This window comes from Cryptomeria japonica, chromosome 3, assembly GCF_030272615.1.
Source record: "Cryptomeria japonica chromosome 3, Sugi_1.0, whole genome shotgun sequence".
Taxonomy (NCBI): domain Eukaryota; kingdom Viridiplantae; phylum Streptophyta; class Pinopsida; order Cupressales; family Cupressaceae; genus Cryptomeria; species Cryptomeria japonica.
This window is the reverse complement of record NC_081407.1, coordinates 896,026,591-896,039,046: the sequence shown is the minus strand read 5'-3', so window position 1 is coordinate 896,039,046 and position 12,456 is coordinate 896,026,591. Positions and strand designations below refer to the sequence as shown.

Below are 12,456 nucleotides of genomic sequence, written 5' to 3'. Positions count from 1 at the left end.
CTATAGGTAGGGAACACACATTTTGATTTAAATTACTGTATACGACAATGCAGATCTGATACAACTGGAAAATATGTTGCAGGTCTGAAACATCACCATTGTAGGTCCAAACAACCCCTCGAAGCCTCCTAAAACTCACTCTATGCAACCATGTTCACCTCCAAACAATGCCAAACAGCTTGAGATAGACTCAACAATACCAAACAGTCTTAAAAATTTACAAGTCAGTTTGCAAGTCCCCTCCAAGGTTGAGGGACGTCTGGGAGTCTCCAGGACGTCACAGTGTCCCCTTTGGCATTTCTGATACAAGAAGCTTTTGAGAAACGTCCCCTTGGTGAGGAAATGTCTTGGAGATGGCAGAGGAAACTTGGTGGCGGTGGAGGGATGGTGAAGGGACATTCCCCAAGCATCCCCGCGTCTTGGGGACATCCTCGGCTTGGAAACTCCTGCATTTTCAGGGGGGACGCGTCCCTGTGGAACACTGTAAATTAGTAATACTCATGACAAATTAAACTAACAGTGACTGTTTTAAGCTCACTATTTAGAGTTCTAATGCCTCTACAGTTCAAAAGAGGGTCTAGGCTTGTAAAAGGGAAGAGTGCTCATGATTGTAGTTGGTTGATTGATGCAGTAATATTTTCAACAACTAGTCTCGATACCATTCTTACCTACCCACTGCTCACCTCGCTGCAACCTATAACATTTATAGATTTTCTACTAGATTCTGAAATGACTATAGAGACCCTAGAGTTTGCTATTTTCTTTTTAAATGACCTACTGCTAGAAATATTACGGATCACTAGCTAGTAATTAGTTTTATTTAGCTAATGGTTGGTAGCTTATGAAAAACAGTTAGGGTATAGATGTTTGGTATTACTGACCATATTGAAACCTTGAATTGTATGTATAAACCCTTCTGTTGAAATAAAAGCAATGTTGGCGGCATTATTGTAGACGGGAATAACATTAGTTAATTATGTGTAATTGTTTTGGTTAGTTGGCAACCGAGGGGTGGAAGTTGTGGTGCGACGGTTGGCGCTCACACCCCCTCGGTACCCTTTTATACTTCGGAATGTAACTTGTAAAATACACTTATTATGAATAGCACATCTGATATACTTTGTTTGATATTTACGGCATTATTCTGCATTATGTTCTTAATGCCTTAAGTTACCTATCTAGCTGACATGGCTGATATGGTGACGAGGGGTAGGCGGGTGGTGGCCGCTACCCAGACGCAAGCATTGCAGCAGGTGGTGGTGGAGCTAGAGCAGGTCTTACAGTTTATGCGGGTGGGCTGCCCGACAGCCTTTGCTACCTACTTTGAGTCTCAGGGGTGGCCGACTGTGGAGACAGAGGAGATGCTCCAGGCTTGGAGGCTGCGTCAGCCCGTTGTGGAGAGTCGGGTGATGGCAGTTGTCTGCGAGATCGAGCAGGTCTATCGGGATGCCTATTATACATTGAGGCGTACACAGCAGGAGTCTGTAGTCAGGGAGGCTGCCCAAGTAGCGTTGGAGAAGGAGGTGGCCAGTCAGCAGGCCTCATGGGCAACCGAGAGGGCACAGTTGTTGGCATAGCTAGAGATGGCCCGCACAGAGACGGCTGAGACCCGGGCAGTGAAGGCCGAGGTAGAGACTCGTCTGGCAGCCGAGCAGACTCGGTTGGTCTGTGCAACGGAGGCAGTGGATACAAAAGAGAAGGAGTTGCTGGAAGCCGCACACATGGTGAAGACAGCTTTAGAGAAAGTATTGGTGGCGGAACAGGATGTGGCTGCCCGCACTCAGCAGGTGTATGAGCTCCGCGCCCGCTTGGCGGCCCAGACACCGACATCTCACCCTTCTGCTTCAGGGACGCTTTCTCAACCCCCTCCCTAGTCTTTCAGATATGTCTATTGTATAGGTTGCATTATCTCCATTTTTGTAAGTCGCCTGGAGACGACTTTTCTTTTTGGGGGGGATGATGTTGGCGGCATTATTGTACACGGGTTAATTATGTGTAATTGTTTTGGTTAGTTGGCAACCGAGGGGTGGAAGTTGCGGTGCGACGGTTGGCGCTCGCACCCCCTCGGTACCCTTTTATACTTCGGAATGTAACTTGTAAAATACACTTATTATGAATAGCACATCTGATATACTTTGTCTGATATTTATGGCATTATTCTGCATTATGTTCTTTATGCCTTAAGTTATTCACCCGAGAGGGCAAACAAGCAAAGCATTATCTCTCCAATCTTGTGTATTTGTTTTAATGATATCTATCATGTGATCTCAGAGCCACTTCTTGTCTTGGTGATGAAGATGGCCATCTATATTGAGGAACTGTTAGTGCACAAAAAGAAGAAGATGAAGAAAACAAAATGCAAACATATGTCAAAAGTTAATACTGTAGAGGGAGTAGATGGGACATGACCACCAGTGTGAGTGCTGAAGAAGTAGCCAGAAAAGGACAAGAAACCCATAACTATCTAGTTGCAATAAGTTTGAAGTCTCTTTTTGAAGAGTTTCAATCTGCTCTACAAGTCTTAGACTGTCAACAGGATACTCTGCATTTGAGGGACAAACATAAGTTTTACTTCCCTAATGGCTTTAAGTAGGGAACAAGTGGTTCATAGGCTATCAGTTATCAAGCATTCTGGAAAATTTGCAGTAGTTGGTAAATTACAAGTTTGAAGCTTGAAAGTGGCAAGTCACATGGTGCCAATGGCATCCTTGACTTAGTTCATAATGATCTTTATGGATCATTTTCCAAGACTTTTAGCAGCATTTGATGCTTCTTGTTCACTGATGACACATTGGAAAAGATGTGAATATTTTTCTTGAAGAAATAAATCTGAAACCTTTGAGTGCTTTAAGACTTTCAAAGCTGCACTAAAAAATAGGTAGACCAAGGCCCTTCACATGGATTGACCGGTTGTACATATCCAATGAGATTTTATATTTTTGCTCTCAACAAGGCCTACACTGACATTTGACAATCACTTACACAACAAAAGGGAGTCGTAAAAAGAAAGAATTGAATTGCCAAAGAGATGATGGTGCACATGTTGAAAATTATGATCATGGATAGGTGTTGTTGGGCTAAAGCAACGAAAAATTGTTGTATTTTTTCAAATGAGTACCACAAAAGCATGAAACAACTTCACAACTTCACAGATGAAGAAGTACAGTTCAGAATATAACCTATATATAAATTTACAGATGAAGCTAAATAAATTCGATGAAAAGAATGTGAAATGTATATTTCTTAGTTATGGTAGTAAATCTAAAGCTTATTGACTGGTTGGTCCTTCAAACTAGACATGCATGTAAGCATATATGTTTTTTTGGTGAATGTCCACAGATAGGGATATTGGCAATTCATCTTTGAGGAAGATGGCTTGCAAAATGTTAAGTCATCAAAGGATTCAAGGAAGAAGATGAAGTTTATTCAAAGTCCTATGTTTGATCTTCTAGAAAGGAAAGAAACACAATCTGTTGAAACTCCTAGATTTTGTCAATCAACAAAAATATGATGAGAAGCTTGGATGGTGCAAGAAACTTTGTAGAAGCCACCATTTGAAATTGCATCATGAGACAAAGTGAATTTGGCATTGATGAGTGTAGTGATTCATTTTTTAGAACCAATCTCTATCAATGAGGATATGTAGTTAGAAACAGACTAAATCAATGGAATCGAATATGTTGAGCACATGGTAATACTAAGAAAGGGGGGGGGGTGGTGAATCAGTACAACAATGATTTTTCACCAATTCAAACTTTATCAATCACAATAGGATCAATTACTAAATTTTAACAATCATGCACATGAGAAGAACACAATGTTTACGTGGAAACCCTCATGGGAGAAAATAATGCAAATTAATGCTTTATATAAATACTTATTTTACAAAGTTTGTAGGCACCAACCGGTCATTTAATTTGTGAGTACCAATTCACTAGGGGCACCAAATCCTCATTCACCTCATGAGCACCAACTCACAATAGGCACCAACCCCTCATTCACTTATAGGCACCAATTCCTCATTCAAATTTCCATTTTGTCAATGTTGCTTCTACAATGGGTGATGGATGATCTTGTTCTTCACAACTTATGCTATAGTTCTCTTCTTCTCCTCCTCAAATTTTGCTGAGAAATGAATATAAGTCTTTCGCAAAACTCTCTTCTCAGTATGCAATAATTCCTTCTTAAATCTGCTATAAATCTGATCACAAGTCTGCTACAAGATGATTGCAATGTCTTTCTCAAAGTCTGCTCTAAACTCTTCTTCAGATCTGCTATAATTTCTTCTTATGTCCTTTTCAGGTCTGCAATAATCTTCTCATATATGGCTATTCCTGGTGTATTTGCTTGATGGTCTTTGTAACTCAACACACATCTTTCTTCTTCAAATTCAATCTCTCTATATATTTTTTGTACTAAGTGTCACACCCTTTGCAATAGTTACTTCATTAAAGAGACGTTTCCTTTTATTTGTTAATTGTTATTTTTATTCATAATTCCTTCAAATATTAATGTATTCTTTCACTTACAAATCATACCCCTGCCCATACTAAATTGCACAACTTGGAGTAATGCTTTCTTTAAAAACAAAATACATCTCTTCATAAACGCACATCTATGTTAATTGCTGTCTACTTTTTTCTTTTCATCATTTTTTGCTTTTCTCCTTTTCTGATTTTTGTCCTTTTCTGCTTTTTTGTCTCTTTTTGATTAAGTCTCATCAGCTGTACTTAGTCACTTCTAACTATTTTAACTTTCAACTTAGTGATCGTTGCTCAGGAAAGTTAGCTTGCTGCCTCTTTATTAAATGTTTGCTTGCTTTGTTTACTATTTGGTAGATCTGATCGCTGCTTCTTATGAAGTCAGAAGAAGCTCACTTATATTATTGGCATCTGCCACTTATTGCTTATATACATCTCTGCATTTGTTATTAAGCTTCCTTGAAGATAATCCCATCTTATCAATTATTTGCTATCTAATAAAACTCTAAACTTGCATCCTAATCTGCTGTCGGTTGTCTTCATAATGAATCGCTGCTAGTAACATATCTTATATCTTGTGTTTATTCTTTAATTGCTAATATTCATTTTGTTCTTAATAACTTCCATCGTTGCTGTTCAACATCTCCTTTAATTACTGTCATAAGACGACTTTTATATAAATTCCTGCTCCTCCCTTATCGACCTCTTATCATTGCAGTGTTAATGTCTTCAAAGATCTTTATCTGTCATATGACTTTGTCAAAGATCTGATTTGCTGTTGTTTTTCTTCAAAGTGTTGTCCGTGATATATGTATGGGACTGCATCTACAATATGTATTCATCAATCTCAATCATTCAATTGCTTCTTATCATTTAATACTGTCCTATGATTTCCTTGACATAGATCTATCAATGACACCATTTAATTGTCTCTTAATCTGTTATCTACCTGACATCAATGACAACTTTGTTGACTTGGTAGTCAGCACCTTCTTGGGGACTCATGACATGGCTTAACCGCCTCCTGTGTGTTGGGTTAAATCTGGCGTTTGGATCGGGAGTTGATAGTTCGAGCTTTTGGCGCAACGACAAATGATTCCAACAATTGGTATCAAAGCCTTGGGTCACAGGTTCGAGTCTCCCTTCAGTGGGTGCTGAAGGCTCAGTCAGTGCTGAGGAGGAGATTGTTGACTTGGTGGTCAGCACCTCCTTGGGAACACGTAACATGGCTTAACTGCCTCCCATGGGTCGGGTTAAATTTGGCGTTTGAATTTGATAGTTTGAGCTTTTGATGCAAGGGCAAATGATTCCAACAAAATTTCCAACAGAATATGATGCTCTCATGTATAGTTAGACTTTGGAGCTTGATAGATTTTTTGGGAAAACCATTGGGTGCAAAAGGATGTTTTGAATAAAATATGAGGTAGTTAGCATCAGTGACAATCATAGAGCTCATTTGTTAGTAAAACATTAGTCTCATTTAGAAGGAATGGACTATTGGGAGGCTTCTGCACCAATGACATTGATGGAAATTGTTAGACTTGTGCTCTTGTTTGAGGTGGAATTTGATTATGCATCCACCAACATGGATGTAAAGAGTGCTTTGCTAATTGGGGATCTCCAAGAAGAAGTGTGCATGCGTTAACCCAAAATATTTGGGCTTCGAAACAAAGAACATTAGGCGTGTTGTTTGATAAAATCATTGTACAAGTTGAAGCATGCACCTTGTGCATGATATATCAAGATAGATGAAGACCTACACACAAACAGGTTTTGTCAAAACCTTTCAAATTACAACCTACGCATTGGAAGGGAACATGGAGAGATTGTCATCCTTATTGTTTATTTTGATGATCTTGTGATCAGTGGGAGTGATGAAGAGTTTATTTTAGAGGTTAAGTGGGATTTGAATAAATAATTTGAGATGACAAATAGTAGCTTATTGCAATATTGCTTTGTCTTGGAGGTATGGGAAAGAAAGAATCATGTTTCTTAATAGATTATGCTAAGCAATTACTTGAAAAATTTAGGGTGAATAATTGTGAAACAATTGCAACAACCATGAAATGAGGATTGCAACTTTGTAGATATCATGCATCATTAAAGGTAAATGAGTTCCTTTATAGACGATTGATTGGGAGCCTCACTTATCTAATAAATATCCAACCGTTTATAGGATGTTTTGTGAACTATCTCTCCATGTTCGTGGAAGAAGCTAGAAAAACACAAGGGAAGGTGGCTAAAAGTTGTATGAGATATGCCTAACTGTGTACTGAAGTACATGGATAATGTTGATTTTTGCTTGATTGCTTGCTTAGATGTAGACTGGGAAGACTCTATTGATGATCACAAGTTGACAACTAGTCATATCTTTAATTTTTGCTCATGACATCTTTGTTGCCCGGCTATTCTAGGTGTTTGCTCAGCTTGTATTTATAACTAGTTCTTTATAACTGATTACTCCATACACTCTTGCAACTAGACTTTTTTCAGGATTTGTTAACCATCCAAATGTAACCTTTAAATAAATCAGTAATCTTGAAATATTTTACTGAAGTCGATAGTTTGTAAACATCTTATAGGGATAAAAACTTCCAAACTATTTGGCCAAAAGTGATAGGTTGTCCCTTCCTAATAATCTTATTGTATAAATTCAAATGTAGAAGACAAATGCCTACCTTATTTAATAGTATCATTCAAATCTAACATCATGTTGTATAGAACATAATCTACTATCTAGTTTAGTTCACTTTGGTCCTTCACTAAATTTGTCCATGCCTCTTTTGGAATGTCTTATTTGATCCTACTTTATTGAAAGTCAAAGAATACTAGGTCATCATTATTTAATTGAAATGGATGAAATGCTTCCTATGCCATTCCTTAAAAAGAACGTCTTCTTTCATAGCGTTTATCAAAATATGATAAGCTAAGTGTTGAAAGTAATCCATATCTTGATGCTCTCCATATCCAAAAATTGGCTTCCACATAACCTCTCACCCAATGTGTCGTTCACCCAAATAACCATAATCCAATTGCAATAGAAGACAACCTTCACTGGGGAGTCAATGGCCTCCTCTAGAACTGTCCTACAAAGTTCAACTAATAATTTTGATTTGTTATCAAATGAGCTTGTTCTCCCAAGCCATGAAGAAATTCACAATTTCATCCAATGTCATGCACGGAGATTTATTCAAAAAACTCGTGTTTACACACAAAAGTTAAGTGGCCACTATCTTCAAATGTTTAACATAGATAAGATCCTACTCTTCATGAAAGAAAAGGAAACAAGACTTTGGTTACTCAAGGATAAAATCTTAACATGCAGTTTTATAGGGGCTTATTTAGGGCTTAAAACATCAAGGATATGAATTCAAAATAGGTGGAAGACAACTAGTGTAGTGGATATCCTCATGATGCCCGAGGGATATTTCATGGTCATATTTTCTTCCAAGTAAGAAGGAGATCAAATGTTTCTATGAGGACTCTAGCTCTTGAAATAACTAGGATTACTCATTCAGCATTGGTCTTTGACCTTCAATGCCATAGAGGATCCTTGATGCAAAAGCATTTGAGTGTTCGGGTAATCTTGCATCATCCAAAAAGAATTTTCTTTCTATTATGTTTGTGATGTTTGTGTTGAGTATTTTGATTTGTGGTTTGGTGTGTTTAGCTTTTGGAGCATGAGTATTATATTTCAGTAAGGTTGAGACAATGTTGTCCTGTAGGCACATAGGCTAAAGAAGACTCATATTATCTAGACATAGAGTGTGAATTCTCATGGAATTGCATAGAGTAGAGCATGCCACTTGGTTTTTTCATTTTGATGTGTAAGCTTTGGGAGGCCATGTGTGATTTGGTTCATGCTTTGGAAGAAGATTAAGTTAAGAAACCATTACAAAGTTGAGAGGTAGTAGGATTGTCGGTTATGTTAGGTTCTGGAGTGTGTTAGATGCATGCAAGTAGCAAGCAAAGCACGTTTAAAAATAGTTAGACAATCCATAGGGAACATATGGGAGTTTAAGAATCACGAGATTGTGATCTTCAGTTACAAATGCATGGTGTGGAAGTGACCTTTTTGTGTCGAGATTTGTAAGGAAGCTAAAACATAAGTGCTAACTTAAATGTAGTTCAATACCTTTAGATTTGACTGCTGAAGTTTGTGCTAAAGTCTTGGACAGAGGTTGGTTTTGAAGTTGAGAGCTGAAATTGCTATTGAAAGTATGGTAAGGTAGTCATAGGTTGGGCTGAGATTATAAAGGGAATAGATTGTAATCTAGAGAAATGACAAGGATCTGACTCAAAAAATGACTCAATATGAAATGTTTTGTATGCATACAATAGGGTGAAACAAAATCTCCTGGCAGAGAAAAGTTCTAGAAAAACTGTGGTTGATACCTTCAAAGATCATGCCAAAACTGTTCTATGGTACATACTGTGGTTCACAAAACCATCTTGATCAACTTGGATAACTAAGTTGAGGACTATAGGAGGCTGGAGGACCACAAAAGTTTGTAGGATAACTTCCAATCTTGAGTTTTCTGTGAGGTTGGAGATTGGAGTATTTGCTATAGTAGCATTTGGTTCAGAAGAAGGTTTTCAGTAAGGCCTAGACCAATTGAAGACTGAGATATATGTCAGGAGGCCCATGCCACAGTATTGAATGGTTGAGTTTGTCCCTATTCATGAGATGCAATTAAGATCAACAAAACCATTCTGACTTATCATATGTGGCCTGTTGTGTGTGTCCCTAGTCACAATTTGTTGTAGACAGTTGTGTGTCCTTGTTCATGTATCTAGTGAGGCCATTCCCACTGAAGAAGCGTAGTGAGGCCATTCCGGCTAATGCTTCTTGTGAGTAGTCATGTTTACTTGTTCACAGCTAGAGCATTCTGATGTAAAGGATTGAGTGTGTCCTGTTTACTTAGTTGTGTGTATAGACTGTAGTGTATGCCCTAGTTCATATATTGTGGATGTTTCTCAGTGAACTATAGATGTGTCCAAATTCATTGATTGGATGTAAGCATGTGGAACTGTGCGTATGTCCTAATCCACATGAAAATTATCCTCTCCATGTCTTAGGACTATGATGTAATAAGGAATGCTATAAATTATTACACATGGTTGGTTTGGTTATATAATAAATAGTTTGGTAAAGACTAACCATAGGTTAGGTTGTTGGATTGTTGGGAAGATTATACAACACGCACATAGAGAATAGGAAATAGCTGAGGGTATATAGGAGCAAGCTTGTTATAGGTAACAAGCCATCTTTGTATAAAGACCCTTTGTTTTTGAATGAAAAGAATATTCTATGTGTTGTGTTGTCTATTCTCTGACCAAATCCAACAAGTCCTACAGAACATGCAATCTTGATAAAAGACAACAATAATGAGATCTTTATTCAATTATTTATGGAAATGGAACTAAAAATATTGTATTCCCTTTCAAGATGGTTCCAGACAACTACAAGCCATTTTGCAAAGGGCCATTCACAAGATGCATTTCTGAGTGTTGGCAGTGCTGTGGCCTGTGTTCTCAAAAAGGTGGAACTATCCTTATGTCCACTAAATTTGACCACATCATAAAAAAACTCATCAGATTTCATAAACATAGAGGTAGCCAGTGAAAGATAGACAATACACCTCTCTTGAGAGTGTGTCATATACAGAATGCATAGATTAATATTATTTTATTTGTCCCAGTTCTTATATGTCTTCTGCGTTTTTCTTTGGTTATCCTTGAACATTAATATTGCTTCCGTGTGTATAACACATCTAAATTCACACAGTTTAGATTGTTCCCTGGAGTCTCCCTAAGAGTCTGATCAGAGTCTGCACTAGGAATTGATGTTGCCTAATAAAATAATCTGTGAACGAGTGAAAAAAACCTTTTACCCAAAAATGTGTGTCTTGTTTGCCATACATAAAATATGGGTCAATAGAGATTGACTCAAAAGTTTGCAGTTGAATCCCCAAAAAACATATAGTTACATTTTATTGTTATTTTTTTATAAACCTTGATATCTAACTCACATCCATTAGAATGGAGATAGCACTTTTCTGTTAAATATGCCGGCTAAGTTGCTCTGTGATGTTAAATGATATATCATATTATTTTATACTTTTGAGGGATGTCGGACACTGTCTTCTGGTTTATTGCTCTACAGGATATTGATAAGAATTTACCCAGTTCATAAAGCAGAAATTTTGTTTGAATGTGCAGTTATTATTCATGGATATAAATGGCAATGAAATTTTATCTTCCTTTTGTATATAGTCGAGAGGAACTACATTAGCTAGGGCTAGAACTTGGAAGCTGACTTATTCTGTCTTTTTTTAGATTGTGGCAGTAGTTGCAATTCAACTGTGGACTGCTGCATCCCTGCTTGATGCAAACTGGTTCAAGATAATTATTGTGGCATACTTCTTTGGGTCCTTTTTGAATCATAATTTATTTCTGGCAATTCATGAGCTTAGCCACAATTTGGCCTTTTCAACACCTACGTATAATCGTCTGTTGGGTATATTTGCTAACCTGCCAATTGGTGTTCCCATGTCTGTCACTTTTCAAAAGTACCATCTTGAGCATCACAGATACCAGGGAGTTGATGGAATTGACATGGACATTCCCAGTTATACAGAGGGACGTGTGGTATCAAATATCTTTTGGAAAATTGTCTGGGTTATCCTGCAGCTGTTCTTTTATGCCTTTAGGCCATTGTTTTTATATCCCAAGCCTCCAGGGATTTGGGAGGCCAGTAATCTACTAGTACAGGTAACCCTTGATGCGATTCTTGTATACTTTTGGAGTTGGAAGTCCTTTGCATACCTTATTTTGGCGACATTTCTGGGTGGAGGTATGCATCCCATGGCTGGGCATTTCATTTCAGAGCATTATGTGTTCCAGAAGGGACAAGAGACTTACTCATACTATGGGCCACTGAACATGTTGACATGGAGTGTTGGATACCATAATGAACATCATGATTTTCCAAGGATTCCTGGTAGCAAGCTTCATAAAGTTAGAAAGATTGCACCCGAGTTCTATGAAGGCCTCAGTTATTATAAATCATGGTCACAAGTAATCTACATGTATATTATGGATCAGACAGTGGGGCCTTTCAGTAGGATGAAAAGAAAGCTTCAGTCAAATGGACGTGAAAAGAAGAATTAACATTTATTTTGAATTATCTGGTAAATGATTCTTTTGATTCTCTACTCATTGACCACATTTTGTAATAGACAGGCTATCTTTGTATCTATTTGCACACATGGCGTGCTTCTCATATTCTTATTTTGATGGAAGTGCATTTCTTGTATTTGCCATTTTGGAATACATGGAATTGAATTCTATGGTGATGGTTGATGAATTTAGTTCAGACGATGGTACTATGTTCTAAGCTTTTACAGTCTGTCAAGTACTTTATTGCTTCCTTATGGTCAAAGTCATAGAGATTGAACACTAAAGGTGAAGAGGCAAAAACATCCAGTAATGTTTGATCTAAATTTGATGCAGCCTATTTTGTTGATGTTTGACCTATTGAATCAAGTTACAATATATTGTTTTTGGTTTTTCCTCAGCTAAGGGTAGCTTTGCACATACTGGGATCTTTTAGCATACTAATAATCTTCAATCAATGATCTTTTAAAGATTATCTTCCAGGTTTCATTAAAATGGATTAAATTGATGCAATCTAGTGCATATATTTGTCCGAAATAAATCTTTATTACTGATAAGGTTTAGTGTGTTAAGGGTGAATTTGATCGGTTTACTGTTAAATTTATATATTTGAAAAAATGCAAAGTGGCCAGACAATATTTCATGGTTTTCTATTTCTAATAGATTTCTTAATTTTATTGTACACATTTTATGCAAGGGCTGCATGAGGCAATTTTCCGAATTTCATTTCAGGCCACTGCATTCTGTGTCAACTATATTCTGTATTGTGTCCATACGAGATACATGTTTGTCATAA

General features: G+C 37.4%; 1 protein-coding gene across 4 annotated transcripts in view; it reads left to right on the top strand.

Annotated features, from left to right (window-relative positions):
* The window catches only part of LOC131059715 (sphingolipid delta(4)-desaturase DES1-like), a 32,130-nt gene that overhangs the window by 18,941 nt on the left and 733 nt on the right, over nucleotides 1-12,456 (top strand). For 2 of the 4 annotated variants that reach the window (XM_057992727.2, XM_059216991.1), the window contains exon 3: nucleotides 10,821-11,674. In XM_057992727.2, coding sequence (XP_057848710.1) covers nucleotides 10,821-11,654 — 834 coding nt within the window. In that variant the 3' untranslated portion in view covers nucleotides 11,655-11,674. Of the gene's footprint in view, nucleotides 1-10,820; nucleotides 12,061-12,456 lie in introns of those variants that run through there. The other 2 variants (XM_057992729.2, XM_057992728.2) reach the window with 1 other exon arrangement.